At 35.8% G+C, this 16,066-nt stretch overlaps 1 protein-coding gene and 1 long non-coding RNA gene across 2 annotated transcripts in view; one reads left to right on the top strand and one right to left on the bottom strand.

Moving 5' to 3' along the window:
- HPSE2 (heparanase 2 (inactive)) overlaps window positions 1-16,066 on the top strand; it is a 732,977-nt gene that overhangs the window by 63,351 nt on the left and 653,560 nt on the right. The window contains exon 3 of the mRNA XM_032281250.1: window positions 10,689-10,850. Coding sequence (XP_032137141.1) covers window positions 10,689-10,850 — 162 coding nt within the window. The remainder of the gene's footprint in view (window positions 1-10,688; window positions 10,851-16,066) is intronic.
- The window catches only part of LOC116553767, a 17,257-nt gene continuing 5,910 nt past the window's right edge, over window positions 4,720-16,066 (bottom strand). The window contains exon 3 of the long non-coding RNA XR_004269900.1: window positions 4,720-4,854. This is a non-coding gene — a long non-coding RNA (uncharacterized LOC116553767). The remainder of the gene's footprint in view (window positions 4,855-16,066) is intronic.

Genomic DNA, 16,066 nt, shown 5'->3' with positions numbered 1-16,066 from the left:
AGCTGAGATCGCACTACTGCCCTCTAGTCTGGGTGACAGAGTGAGACCCAATCAAAAAAAAAAAAAAAAAACCCAAAAAACAAAAAAACAAAAACTCTCAGCAAACCGGAAGAGTAAGGAACTTCCTTAATGAATCCAATAAAATGTGTAGGGAATACATTTATGTGTATATATGTATACACATATATGCGCTATATGCGCTGAAGACTACAAAAAGTGGTGAAAGAAATCAGATTAATTGAGAGAGAAAGAGAGATGAAATGTGTTAATGGATTAGAAGTCTCAGTATTATTAAGATATCGATTCTTGGCTGGACGTGGTTGCTCATGCCTGTAATCCCAGCACTTTGGGAGGCCGAGGTGAGTGGATCACAAGGTCAGGAGTTCGAGACCAGTCTGACTAACATAGTGAAATCCCGTCTCTACTAAAACTACAAAAATTAGTGGGGTGTGGTGGCACGCTCCTGTAATCTCAGCTACTCAGGAGGCTGAGGCAGAAGAATTGCTTGAACCCAGGAGGCGAAGGTTGCAGTGAGCCCAGAACCAGCCTGGGTGACAGAGTGAGACTCCATCTCAAAAAAAAAAACAAAAAAATTAGTTCTTCTTGATGTGATCTGTAGATTCAACTCAGTCCCCAAAAACCATAGAAAACTTTTCTGTATGTATGTGATTGTGTATATGAATACACACACACACACCATAAACACACACACATGAACTAGAGTGAGTAAAATAGTTTCAAAAAAGTCAGACAATATAGAGCCGTTATAATCAAGGGAGTGTGGTATTCATAGAAGAATAACATGTAGATCAGTGGAGCAGAATAGAGAGCTTAGAAATAGACCCACAAAATAATGTCAACTAAATTTTGACAGAGTTACAAAGGCAACTCAATGCAGAAAGGAGAGTCTTTTCGACAAATGAAACTGGAAAAATTGGAAGTTCTTATGTGAAAAGATAAACCTTGCTACCTTTCTCATACTTTATACAAAAAATAACTAAAACAATCGTAAACCTAAATGCAAAACACAACACTTATAAAATTTCTAGATGTAAAGGGGAAAAATCTGTGTGATCTTGGAATTAACAAAAAGTTTTTAGATACACTAATGAAAGTATGGGCCGGGCATGGTAGCTCATGCCTGTAATCCCGGCACTTTGGGAGGCTGAGGCGGATGGATCATTTGAGGTCAGGAGTTTGAGACCAGCTTGAGCAGCATGCTGAAACCCTGTCTCTGCTAAAAATATAAAAATTAGCCAGGTGTGGTGGCACATGCTTGTAATCCCAGCTACTCAGGAGGCTGAAGCAGGATAATTGCTTGAACCTGGGAGGCAGAGGCTGCAGTAAGCCAAGATCACACCCCTGTACACCAGGCTGGGGGACAGGGCAAGACTGTGTCTCAAAAAACAAACAAACAAACAAAAAAAGAAAGTATGATCCATAAAAAGAAAACAAGAAAAATAGATAAATTGGGCTTTATCAACATTTAAAAATGCTCTGTAAAAGACCCTTTAATGAAAAAGTGACGCCATAGACGAGGAGTGAATATTTTAAAATCACAAATTTGGTAAAGGATTTGTGCCTAGAATATATAAAGAACTCTTAAAATTAAAAACATTAGAAACTAACCAAATAAAACACAGGCAAGAGGTATGAACAGACACTTTACCAAAGAAGATATATGGATGGAAAATAAGTATATAAAAATATGCTCAACATCATTGTCATTAGGGAAATGGAAATTAAAACCACAATGAGATAACACTACAAATCTATTAGAAGTCAAACAAAGATAATTGAAAATACCACACTGAGATACCCCTACAACTCTATTAGAAGTCTAACAAACAAAACTGAATATAACAATTATTGTTGAGGATGTAGAGCACTTGGAACTCTCATCCAATGCTAGTGAGAATGCAAAATACTACAGCCATTCTGGAAAAAAGTTTGATAGTTTCCTATAACGCTAAATGTGTAATTACCATATGATCCTGTAGCTTTGCTTTCATGAATTTACTCAGGTCAACTGAAAACTAATATTCACAGGAAAACTGGTATGTGAATGTTTATTGAAGCTATATATTCATTCTCAAAAACTGGAAACAACTATATTGTGATTTCTTTCAGTGGGTGAATGGGTAAACAAACTATGGTACAGCCATTCAATGGAATATTATTCAGCAATAAAAAGGAATTAACTATTGATTGACAACAACTTGGATGAATTCTAAATGCATTTTGCAAAGTGAAAGAAGCCATATCTCAAAGGCTACATATTGTACGATTCCATTGTTATGACATTCTGGAAAAGAGAAAGCTATAGAAACAGATAAACAAAACCAAAAAACAACAAATAAGTGTTGGCCAGAATGAGGATGGATGGAGGGCTTGATAATGGAAAGTAGCATGAGGGAGTCTTTTGAGGTGATCATATTGTTTTGTATAGTAATGCGCTAGTGGTTACTTGATCCTATGCACTTGTCAAAACCCATAGGACTGTATGCAACAAAGAGTGAATTTTACTGTCTTCAATTTTAAAAAAACAACCAGGATATTGGGAGAACCTAAGGTAGACTGCAGATTTGCCAAATACATTGAACTGTATTGTGATGAATGGCACAACCATGCTGAAAACTTGGAGGAGAAAGAAGCTGAATAACTTTATTTTGAATGGTACTGTAGTTGGTAAATATGTTTCTTAAAAGATCATGGGTTAGCAATTCTGAAACTACTTTGTATGTATATTAGTGTTGAGCAAATAAGCAAATATATTGTAGTTTATGAAAAGTAGGCTTTTCACTGTCAGAGAAAGAAATTACAGATAAGAAAATGAGAATGCTAAAATGAATTCTTTAGTGTGGGATTGGAGTTGGACTAGTGTGTTCTTCTTTTCCTTTTAAGAGAGAAAAATAAACATAGTTATATGTGTGTACATCAGTTGGTAACCCTATATACCTCTCCAAGGTCTTTCTACTTGAGAGGGCCTAGAAGTAGTGATACCCTGGTAGCAATGAACACATGTGGTACCTAAATCCTGGTTTCTATATATTATTCTCCAACAGAAGGAACCAAGTCTCCTTAGAGACGTGGATGATTCTAGGATGGGCAGGAAAATACAAGATGAGCCTGGGACCTTTGTGGTGCCAGAAAGTAAGGAAGTGCTTATAAGAAAAGATTGAGGATATGTCAAAAAGTCACAGAGTATGAGCTGAAAGAGCTCTCAGTAGCCAAAGCTGGAACAATTTGTGCAACAAAATAAATAAATGTGACTTAATAAAATAATATCCACAAGTTCACAAACACACACACACACACACACACACACACACAATGCTTGAATAAATAAATGAGTGACAAAGAGACAACTCTCTTCCTTATAGAAGAATTCCAATTAATAAATGTAGAGGGAATGAGAAAAACAGGAATTGGAACACCAGAGTAATAATTGCTGTAGGTGAGATACACTGAGGGATGGTAAAATTAGTGGGTAAAAGTTTACAGAAAAATGTGGTATTGCATAGCCTAAAAATATCTCTTACAAAATATTTATTAATCACAAAGGCAAAATAGTAACTTTGTAGTGCAGAACCCCCCTAGAACCCATTTTAACCAAGGGAACAAGGTTATTAATGTCACCATTAATAAGATCTAAACATAACTTTGTGGTATCTTTCCACAAAGTCCATAACTTATTTCAACTACAAAGAAACTTTGGTCAGCCCAAACCGAGAGATATTCTACCTAAAACTGATGATTACCTGACCAGTACTCTTCAAAAGCACCAAGGTAATAGAGACAAGGAAAGACCAAGAAATTATCACAGTCCAGAGGAGACTAAGGAAACATGGAAACTAATGCAATATGGGATCTTGGATTAGGTCCTGGAATAGAAAATGGATACTCCTCCTGCCCCTAACCCCCTGACAGGCCCTAGTGTGTGATGTTCCCCACCATGTGTCCATGTTCAACTCCCACCCCAGAGTGAGAACATGCGGTGTTTGGCTTTCTGTTCTTGTGTTAGTTTGCTGCAAATGATGGTTTCCAGCTTCATCCATGTTCCTGTAAAGACATGAACTCATCCTTTTCATGGCTGCATAGTATTCCATGGTGTATATGTGCCATGTTTTCTTTATCCAGTCTATCATTGATGGGCATTTGGGTTGGTTCCAAGTCTTTGCTATTGTGAACAATGCCACAATAAACATACATGTGCATGTATCTTTATAGTAAAATGATTTATAATCCTTTGGCTATATACCCAGTAATGGGATTGCTGGGTCAAATGGGTATTTCTCGTTCTAGATCCTTGAGGAATCACCACACTGTCTTCCACCATGGTTGAAATAGTTTACACTTTCACCAACAGTGTAAAAGCATTTCTATTTCTTCACATCCTCTCTAGCATCTGTTGTTTCCTGACTTTTTAATGATTGCCATTATAACCGGTGTGAGATGCTATCACACCGTAGTTTTGATTTTCAGTTCTCTAATGACCAGTGATGATGAGCATTTTTTTCATGTGTCTGTTGAATGCATAAATGTCTTTTCTTGAGAAGTGTCAGTTCATATCCTTTGCCCACTTTTTGATTTTTTTCTGTTCCTATAAATTTGATCAAGTTCTTCATAGATTCTGGGTATTAGCACTTTGTCAGATGGATAAACTGCAAAATTTTCTCCCATTCTGTGGGTTGCCTGTTCATTCTGATCTGATAAGAGTTTCTTTTGCTGTGCAGTAGTGCTTTAGTTTAATTAGATCCCATTTGTCTATTTTGGCTTTTGTTGCTATTGCTTTTTGCGTTTTAGTCATGAAGTCTTTGCTCATGCCTCTTTCCTGAATGATATTGCGTAGGTCTATCAGTTTAGGTCTTACGTTTAAGTCTTTTATACATCTTGAGTTAATTTTGTGTAAGGAGTAAGGAAGGGATCCAGTTTCAGCTTTCCACATATGGCTAGCCAGTTTTTTCAACACCATTTATTAAATAGGGAATCCTTTCCCCATTGCTTGTTTTTGTCAGGTTTGTGAAAGATCAGATGGTTGTAGATGTGTGGTGTTATTTCTGAGGTCTCTGTTCTGTTCCACTGGTCTATATGTCTGTTTTGGTACTAGTACCATGCTATTTTGGTTACTGTAGCCTTGTAGTATAGTCTGAAGTCAGGTAGCATGATGTCTCCAGCTTTGTTCTTTTTGCTTAGGATTGTCTTGGCTATGCAGGCTCTTTTTTGGTTCCATATGAAATTTAAAGTAGTTATTTTCAATTCTGTGAAGAAAAGTCAATGGTAGTTTGATGGGAATAGCATTGAATCTATAAATTACTTTGGGTAGTATGGCCATTTTCACAATATTGATTCTTCCTATGAGCATGGAATGTTTTTCCATTTGTTTGTGTCCTCTCTTATGTCCTTGAGGAGTGTGTTGTAGTTCTCCTTGAAGAGGTCCTTCACATCCCTTGTAAGTTGTATTCCTAGGTATTTATTCTCTTTGTAGCAATTGTGAATGGGAGTTCACTCATGATTTGGCTCTCTGTTTGTCTGTTATTCGTGTGTAGGAATGCTTGTGATTTTTGCACATTGATTTTGTATCCTGATACTTTGCTGAAGTTGCTTATCAGCTTAAGGAGATTTTGGGCTGAGAGGATGGGGTTTTCTAAATATACAATCATGTCATCTGAAAACAGAGACAATTTGACTTTCTCTTTTTCTGTCTGGATACCCTTTATTTCTTTCTCTTGCCTGATTGCCCTGGCCAGAACTTCCAATACTATGTTGAATAGGAGTGGTGAGAGAGGACATCCTTGTCTTGTGCTGGTTTTCAAAGGGAATGCTTCCAGTTTTTGTCCATTCAGTATGATACGGGCTGTGGGTCTGTCATAAATAGCTATTATTTTGAGATATGTTCCATCAATGCCTAGTTTAATAAGAGATTTTAGCATTGAGGGCTGTTGAATTTAAGGCTTTTTCTGCATCTGCTGAGATAATCATGTGGTTTCTGTCATTGGTTCTGTTTATGTGATGGATTACATTTACTGATTTGCATATGTTGAACCAGCCCTGCATCCCAGGGATTAAGCCAACTTGATCATGGTGGACAAGCTTTTTGATGTGCTGCTGGATTTGTTTTGCCAGTATTTTATTTAGGATTTTCGCATTGATGTCCCTTAAGGATATAGGCCTGATTTTTTGTTTGTTTTGTCTCTGCCGGTTTTGGTATCAGAATGATGCTGGCCTCGTTATTAGTTAGGGAGGAGTCCCTCTTTTTCTATTGTTTGGAATAGTTTCAGAAGGAATGGCACCAGCTCCTCTTTGTACCTCTGGTTGAATTTGGTTGTGAATCCATCTGGTCCTGGACAATTTTTGGTTGGTAAACTATTGATTGCTGCCTCAATTTCAGAACTTGTTATTTGTCTATTCAGGGATTCTGATTTCTTTTCAGTTTAGTCTTGGGAGGGTGTATGTGTCCAGGAATTTATCCATGTCTTCTAGATTTTCTAATTTATTTGTGTAGAGATGTTTATAGTGTCCTCTGATGGTAGTTTGTATTTCTGTGGGATTAGTGGTAATATCCCCTTTATCATTTTTTATTGTGTCTGTTTGATTCTTTTCTCTTTTCTTCTTATTAGCCTGGCTAGTAGTCTATTTTGTTGATCTTTACAAAAAACCAGCTTGTGGATTCATTGAGGTTTTGAAGGGTTTTTTGTATCTCTATCTCTTTCAGTTCTACTCTGATCTTAATTATTTCTTGTAGTTTCAGCTACTTTAAAAGATCAACATTATTTTCCATATTTGTACTTTTCTTTGGATATACTCTAGGTTATCAGGATCTATCTGAGACTATTATAGCTGGAAATATATAGTACCACAAGCAGGATACTAATAACAACTTATAGGTACTCTTCATTGCGCTCTTATTGTATGAATAGTGCAATGCCTTTTGTGTATCTGTATAATAACAGTAGATAAAGAAATGAAAGCTTAGAAAGGTGTTTTGTCTACCACTTTTGTAATTAATAAGTGGGTACCAAGCCAGGATTTGAACAGAGGTCTGCTTGACTCCAAACTCTTTACTGTGCTGCACTTGGTAGCCATGGAATGTAGCACAACTGTGTTGCTTTCTTTATTCTGCATGTTCTTGTTCTATTAATGTAGACAAAGATTGCATTAATCACTTTGACAGCAATATCATAGCACTGACTTATAATAAGTTGATATTTAACTAAAGCCTAAAAATCTTAATAAGATCTTAAGTATATGAGCTCCTGTTTGGCCTGGCTTTCCCTTCTTAAATCTTATGTTATTAATTTTCAGTATAAATGTAGGCCTTTGTGCTCATGTCTTTACCTTCCGTTTTTGGGATTTCAGTGTAAGTTTTTAGATTGCCAAGATAATTTTGAATTTTGAGTGTGTCATATATGATACTAACTCTTCCTCCAGATATATTACCATGTGCATCTTTGATATATACTTTTGCTTTGTATTTATCTAGTCTTTGATACAATTTAAAATGATTAGAGTTGAATAAGGAATCTATACTTTTCCTTTTTATATGGTATATCTATTTTTTTCTCGAAACATTTTTGAAATCTACTTTTCTAAAGTTTAGGACATATGTTTGGGCATGTTCATCGTTTTCTTTTCTGACTGTTATTAATATAAAGGTAATGTCATCACTTTATTGCAAGGTTCTTGTTGGAATGATGTTGAGGATGTAAGTAACAATTGTTGCTTCTGCTGCTTTCTGAGCAATATATTTTTTTAAATAGGAAATAGGGAGTTGGTGTTATCTTCAAATTAAACTTATATCAGAAGATATCAGGATAATTGAAACTATCCTTCAGTTTTTTATAACATGTTTTGATACAAGTTTTATAATCTTTTCTGAGAAAACATCATCCATATTTCTTTTCCACATGGACTATGTATGGAACACCATTGTAACAGTATAATTCAGCTTTTCTTTTTAGTTCTTCCTTTTAGTGTTTAACATAATTCTATTAAGCTCATGAGTTTTCATATAGGACTAACTTCTGGAAAGAACACTGAACTTGGCTTTGAACATACCTGGATTTGAGGACTGACCAAGTAATGTGAACTTGTGCAAGTCAAGCTTTGTGGACCTCAGTTTTTTTGTATTTAAGATAGTGATAATAATGGTGTTCTTTATCATTTAGGATTATACAACAGGTTAAGATTTTAAAAACAGGTAACTGACTATTAATGACTTACATAAATAGTATGTTTGTCTCATATGGCGAAAAATTAAGAGATAGGCAGTCTAGCACAGGTATGCTGGGTCAATAAAGACATTAGGGATTTGAGCTCTTTCCATTTTTCTGTTTAACACCTTTAGTGTGTAATCCTTTACCCTCTTGTTTCTTTTTTGTTTTATTTTTTATGAGATGGTATCTGTTGCCCAGACTGGAGTGCAGTGGCATGATCTGGGCTCACTGCAACCTCTGCCTCCTGTGTTCAAGTGATTCTCCTGCCTCTGCCTCCTGAGTAGCTGGGACTACAGGCATGTGCCACCATGCCTGGCTAATTTTTGTATTTTTAGTAGAAATGGGATTTCACCCTGTTGGCCAGGCTGGTCTTGAACTCCTGACCTCAAGTAATCCACCTGCCTTAGCCTCCCAAAGTTCTGGGATTACTGGGGTGAGCCACTGTGTCCGACCCCCACTCTTGCATCTTGACTCAAGACTACAAAGTGGCTACTAGAACTCTGGGCTTCATGACTATGTTTCAGAGATAGAAAATAGGAGGGACTAAGGGACTAAAGGGAAAAATTGAGTTTCTCTTAGTGAGGCTCTGTCTTTTAATTTGGCAAAGAAAGTCTCCCTTTTGGAGAAGTCTGCCTGCAGCTCATTTTCCAGAACCATGTTACATGATTACTCTTTTCTGCAAGGAAAGCTAGAAAATTGTATATTGTAGCTTTTAAGTCTCTATAATAGATGAAGGCAAGGGAGAAAGGATTGTGTTTAGGGTTTGGGTCAGCTGTCAACAATATCGGCTATTTACTTTGATCGTATTGTTAGAAGGATTGAATGAGATGATGTAATCCAAGAAGTTTTAAAGAATGTAATTTATATCAATTTAAGCTCTATTATTCTTCCTGACTTCTATGTGATTGTCTTAAAAGCTGGTATATTCTTGCACTAATTTATTCAATTTTTGTATTTAAGTCTCAGAAAATCTGTGAGACTAGTTATTTATGTTAAATGAGTTCACTTTATTTCCCATATTCCAGAAATTGGTATATATATGTTTAGGCATAAATACTGCATGATTTCTACTCAGCTCTCCTGTTTTAACCTGAGAATTAGTGAAGATCATTTTCATATCTGGCTTATCTTTGTGTGTCACACACCCTAACTCTCATAGTCATGGATTTGTATTTGTAGCTGGGATTTTCCTTTAGAAATATAAAAGAAAAGACTACTTCTTCGAAAAAGTGTTCTACCCTTTTTGCCATATGACCTATATTTTCTCTTAAGTGTCACTGAGCATAGCTTTCCTTTTAGTACCATCCAAAATCATTGGTGTCAAAAGTAGCAAAGCAGTTATTTTTTAACGTCTTCTATATTAAAATTCTTTAGTTTTGCTATGCAGAACTTGAAAGTTTTTAGAGTTTCCACCTAGATTACTGCTGATGATATCATTTGTTCCTGTGGGAATCAGTTGAATCATATTTTAATCAATTAAATTTAATTAAATTAATAATTATGTTAAATAAATTCATTTTAGTAATTATTAAATTAATAAATTAACCTAACAATTATAAATTAATCGGATTAATTTAATAAATTAACTTAATTGTAAATTAATAGATGTATTATGTAAGAATACATGATTATATAAAAACTAATAAATAACTTTAGGGCATGAGAGCTTCCTGCTAGTTGGGAAGCATTCTGTATGAATTTTTATTTTTGAGGGAGCTGTTTTCTGGAGACTACATCTGCTTTGAATGAAAATCATACTTAAGTATAAAAAGCAGTATGGGAAAATAATTGGGGAAAAGCCGTATCTCCCATGACTCTAGACCTCCTCTGCTCTCTTTGGTGACTCAAAAAATATTTCTAGATTGAAAGAATGATTTCTGAGTCAGAATTAAGCTATTTTACTCAAGGTACATGAAAAATAGCAGAAAAAACCTTGACCAGGTAAGCCATAGATCAGCAGTTCTAACTTGAGCTGAGTAGGCTGACTGGCAGGTGAATTTTAAAAAATAGACCAAGTACCCTTAAATACACATGCTGAAGCTATCACCTGGTCCTGTAGCATGAGGTAGAGAGAATGACCTACATAGTCACTAGTATTCAAAATTGTATTATAATACTTTTTCCTATGGAAAATGGTAAGAGAATGTTAAAAATCTCTTATTACCCAGGAGGTAAATAAGTCCTGAAGGTGAGCCATGAAGGAGAACTGAGGAGTGAGAATCTTAAATTATGGCAGAGAGAGCTAAGAAACAGATAGATCTCCCAAGAATTTGGAAATGACCAGAGGAACTTTCAAGATGTGTCATGGAGTTGGAGAGCTTTCTGATTGATTACTTCTGCATCTGTTTAGGCTAATGAAAATGCCAGAAGCTTATTAATTCTGTCATTTTGGGTAAAGCAAGACTTTGATGGTATGTTATTTTTTGTTTTGTTTTAGTTTTTGCTGCCTGCCTTCTTTCTTTCTTTTCGTAGACATTGTTCGAAGTGATGTTGCCTTAGATAAACAGAAAGGCTGCAAGATTGCCCAGCACCCTGATGTTATGCTGGAGCTCCAAAGGGAGAAGGCAGCTCAGATGCATCTGGTTCTTCTAAAGGAGCAATTCTCCAATACTTACAGTAATCTCATATTAACAGGTAAGGCTATTGGAGTTGGTTGAATTCTTAGAGCATTCAGTTAGCAACTTGTTACTTGGGGTATGCGCCTGTCTGTCTCTACCCACTATATCACTTTTTAAATTGTGATGACTTGTCTTTCTATTACAAATACTTCTTGTAGTTTGCAGATATGTTTTGACTTGAAATTACTGGTGATTCAGCGTGTGTTTTCTTTTCAAAACACAGAACCAATAAAAACCTAATGAAGCCTTTAAAAATATGACTTTCTAGATGTGTGCCAGTAGATTTGAGAGAATTACTAAATTTGGTATCTTTTAAGAAGCAGCTATTTTCTTCTTTCTGTGTATGCCCTTCCTATGAAGCCAGTGAATATAAAGATGAAATGTAAAAGAGATAATGGTCCTTAGGCAGAGCAGAGAATGTTCTATTCTTGGTGGAGTCTGGAAATATCTGGGGAATTTGATTTTCTTTTTAAGAGCAAAGAGGCTATGAGACTGAGTGAGCCATGCTTCCTTACATCCTTGGTTCTAGGAGGAAAGTGAAAATGTGTCAGAGCTACAAGGAGAAACAATTTTTTGCAGGCTGCTTGCAAACTTTGCTGGTAATGAGCAAACGAGCTGCATGCTTTTGTCAGGCTTTGGAAAACATTGTAAGAGCAGAATCTTATGTGAGAATCATTAAGGATTTGAGGTGAACTCAGAAGAGCAGTCCAAGTTACCTACATTTCCTTGAGACCATGTAAGGCAGACCTGCATTATATTGACCCAAATCAACTTTAACAAATCAAAACTATGTGTTTTCCCTTGTTTATGAATATTAAAAAACAAAAAGATGGATTGTCTGACAGGCTATGACCATCTCACACTAATTTTTGTAAGTTCTAAGTTAGGAAAACTTAAATTTTTTTTTACAGGCTTCTTGGCATGTCACCAGGAATTGCTGAGTGGCAACCAAATTGTTTTGCTTTTAGAAAAGCACAAGACTCTTCCAACTTTTCATCTTGTACCTGGTGAAAAACCCCAAAGCATGAGATGAAAGCCAGACTTAAATGTAGCTTTGGTGAGCAGAGAAGGGGATTATGGATTTCATAAGTGTAGGCCCTGTTTTTTGCTCTTTGATAGGCCATTAAGAAGGGAAAAGTTAAAAGTGATTTATGGCCAATGCATGTATTTCCCTAAGTTGGTTACTGAAACTGGGTTTAAGTTTAAATGTTTGGGAAGAGCATAGATGTTTCTTCAAGTTTTTTTAGTCAACTTCATATGTATGTGTGCATGTGTGTGTGTATAAATATGTGAATGTGTGGGGGAGTGGGTATTTTCCAATTCAATAAGTGGAAATGAAATATTTTTATTCCATCGTTAGTCTAATATTTTTAGGCATTTATTAGAGGGGTCAGACCTTGTGTTCTTTAATGTGGCATAGAAAGGGCTTAGGGTAATTCTAACCCTAAACCAAGGTTCCAGAGTATGGCTTGAAGGCATATTATCTTTGAAAACACAAGTGCATTAAGTTTAGTGGAATCTTTTCTAATTCTCAGTAACATAATCCCTTTGGATGTTTATTCACAGTTCAAACTGTTGGAATCAACATTGTCAACTTTTACCCTGACAAATTGCTTACTTTCTACTAAACAAACTTACCCTAGAGAAGAGCCTCTTTCCTGCTCTCACTTCTTCTAAGCTGCTTCAAAGAGTCCTTAGGCATTTTCCACATTTTTCACCCAAATGCCTGTGCAGAGGTGGTACCCTACTGCAGACAGAGCATTTTGCATGCCCCGGTTTGTTTACATGAAAGTGCAAAAGGTTTTGATCCAGGTGTTGGGAAGAGATGGAGCCATTTCAGTTTAGCACCAATGGCAAAACTATTTTAATTTCCTTTAACTAAGTCTTTGATTTTACACAGTGTGGTTTTCTAATTGTTATGAAGTTTAATCCTTGATTTCTTGTATAAATCTTGAGAACATGGTCTCCAGACAGCTAAACATAATATTTAAACATAACTAAACTAACTTTTGTAAATATTTCCCTTTTCAGTGATGAATGTATGTTGGTAAGGAGGGTGAGGTTGAAGGGGCAGAGACCTCTCAAATGAAGTGACTTTCTTTACCAACACATTCAGAACACATACTCCAGGATTTTTATCTGTATAAGTCTGGCATAATGTTTGAAATATCTGCAATGAGAGTATTTATGTGGGAACACAATGAGGAAACTGGGCCTCTAAAATCTCAGAAAGAGATCACTTTAACATCCTTCTCCTCTAGCCACAAATTATTTATAGAATTTCATGTGTATGGGTGTGTAGTAATTATTTTCTGGTCAGTTACTGGTATATTCTTTATTTTAAAAATGGGACAACTAAGATATCAGTACAGTAAAAAAAGTAATTGAAATGTCATATGGTTAAAAGCATGTTAAAAATGATAGTTGTTGAGTTCCACCTCACAAGTAAGTCCTTATTCTTTGATGTTCCACCTTTACCTTATGTGACTGTCAGCTGTTGATGGGAGAGGCATGCCTTCATATTCTACATTACAGCTAATGATCCCTCTTAAACAGCCACTCCTCAGAGAAGGGTAAATTGTATTCTAGCTTTGAAGGCCTTTTAACCATTTAATAAAAGAAAAAAACTCTGCAATTGTTAGTGATATCCGAGTTAATGGAAACAATAAAAACTAATAAAATTTAATATATATACCTTGTTGAAGTATTCCTTATTATGTGTATTTGTAGAAAAGTAGATTCTTTTTACATATTTTTGCATAGTTTTAAACTCATCTTAATGTTTTCATGTCAGTGGTTTACATGATACTGGAAATAAGGTTAGCCTCACCTAGCCTAGAGGGTTTTTAAAGTAAACTCTAAAGTTACAGGGAGATGATGGAGTAATTCCAGTAGACCATCAGTGATGTAACTGTTTTAAATGGTGATGAGTCATGTACTGCACTTTTCCCACTCACCTATGGGGGTATATATGTTTGTCCTGCAGTTTCTTGAGTTGGAGAGTGTTGTCATTGTACATGTCACTCAAAGAGTGGCTATGAGAGGGAGAATTGGACCTAATGAGAGGGAGAATCGGACCCTTTAAAAAATGAACAGGAATCAGATGTCTTACGCTTCTTTATGTTCTCATGGTTCCTAATACAACAATGCTCTATAAATTTGTTGATAATATTCTGCTATGTATATAAAGAATGAATTCATTAGATTACTTTTTAGGTATAATATTGACGTGTATTAAATAACTTTTATGGGTTCAAATTCAGTTGTTTCTCTTCACCTTTCTCCCTCCCCTTCTTTGAGATATAAATTGAACTTTTGGGGTAGATCCTTGTGCTGTGATCAAAGGAGACATATAAAAGTCAGCCTTATGGGGAAATAAGGTTTCTAGAATTTTGTTTAGAACATAAACTTCTAGAGAGCAAGGAATATCATATGTGTGCAGCATTCTGGATTGCATGTAAAGCATAGTGAATGATCCTGAAATGAGGTCAAATTTCTAAAAACGTATTTGTGTTGTGAAAGTCATCTAGTCAGCCCTCTGTATACAGGCAGTTTGAAACTGTAGCCATTGTAGATGGATGACATTATTCAAGGCATTTTCTAATATTGCTTTATGAAGATTCTTGTCATGTGTTGGCTGCCACTTTTGGTTTTCTACCTCTTCATTCAGTCATTAGACTCCAAGCTGGACTGAGATTCCTATGGTTGGCTTTATAGTATTACTGTGGCAAATAAATTAAACAAAAGAGACTTCCACTTCCAGTTGTGGCCCATTCTGTTAACTTCAATTGAGCAAAAGTGTGCAAATCAATGAAACAAGGACTGTTTCCTCAGTTAGCACAAACCATAATAATCTGGGGACTATTGCTAGGTAAACATCAGACTATAGTAGCCAACAAACACAAAACAGTCTGTTAGACTCAAATTCTTCCTCTGTAGCACTTTTCTTTATCATTGTTCTTTAATAATTTTGCCATTAATTTGGCCTTTTAATAGAAGTTTAAAATAATTTCTGCCAATGATTATTGATTTTATTGATACTATAGAGTGATGTGGATTATATCACCATAGATGACTCTTCTAGAGGGCTAAAGATTGTGTCACATATATGTTATATATTCTAAACTTTCTAGGGAAATTTTTCAATATAAAAATTTATAGACTAGCATCTGCTATGGTGAAAGATATGTTTTAGAACTAGCTGATAAATGAAATCCCTGTATTAATTCATGCTTTATAAGTAATAAATATAGTAAACATTATAACTCTTCAAACACACTTGATGGGATTTTGAGTGTGATTTTGAAGTAACACAAACATGTATTCAACCTCCCTTTTTGTTTACTCATTAATTTTTATTATTTATTTATTTAAAATGTCAATAGCTTTAGGGGTACAAGTGGTTTTTGGTTTTATGAATGAATTGTATAGTGACAAAGTCTGAGATTTTAGTGCAGTCGTCACCTGAGTAGTGTACATTCTACCCTATACTAGATTTTTGTCCTTCTCCTTTCTCCCTTCCCTTGCTTCTGAGTCTCCAGTGTCTATTATACCACCCTGTATGCCTTTGTGAACCCATAGCTTAGCTCTCTCTTGTAAGTGAGAATATACAGTATTTGGTTTTCCATTCCTGAGTTACTGCACTTAGAATAATGGACTCCAGCTCCATGCAACTTGCTGGAGCATTATTTTATTCGTTTTTATGGCTAATATTCTATGGTGCATGTCCCATTTTCTTTATCCACTCATCAATTGATACACACTTAGGGACGTTCCAAATCTTTACAATTGTAAATTGTGCTGTAGCAAACATATATGTGAAGATGTCTTTCTGATATAGTGGCTTTTTTTCCTTTAGGTAGTTACCCAGTAGTGGGATTGTTGGATTGCCAACATTCACCTCTTTTAAATTATTCTGGTGATTCTGGATTTCAGGATTCCTGAATCAAAATCAAAGAGCTCATTTAAAAAAATTTGTTAATTTTATTTCAGTAGTTTATGGGGAACAGGTGGTTTTAACAAGTTCTTTAGCAGTTCCTTCCTTCCTTCCTTCCTTCCTTCCTTCCTTCCTTCCTTCCTTCCTTCCTTCCTTCCTTCCTTCCTTCCTTCCTCCCTTCCTTCCTCCTTTCCCTCCCTCCCTCTTTCTTCCCTCCCTCCCTTCTTTTTCCTTCCCTCTTTCCTCCCTCCCTCCCTTCTTTTTCCTTCCCTCTTTCCTCCCTCCCCTCCCCCCCC

The sequence above is a fragment of the Sapajus apella genome, unplaced genomic scaffold, assembly GCF_009761245.1.
Source record: "Sapajus apella isolate SASKATOON/1434 unplaced genomic scaffold, GSC_monkey_1.0 scaffold13, whole genome shotgun sequence".
In the NCBI taxonomy this organism is placed as follows: Eukaryota; Metazoa; Chordata; class Mammalia; order Primates; family Cebidae; genus Sapajus; species Sapajus apella.
The sequence above is the reverse complement of the archived record's forward strand: the minus strand, read 5'-3'. Positions and strand labels throughout refer to the sequence as shown.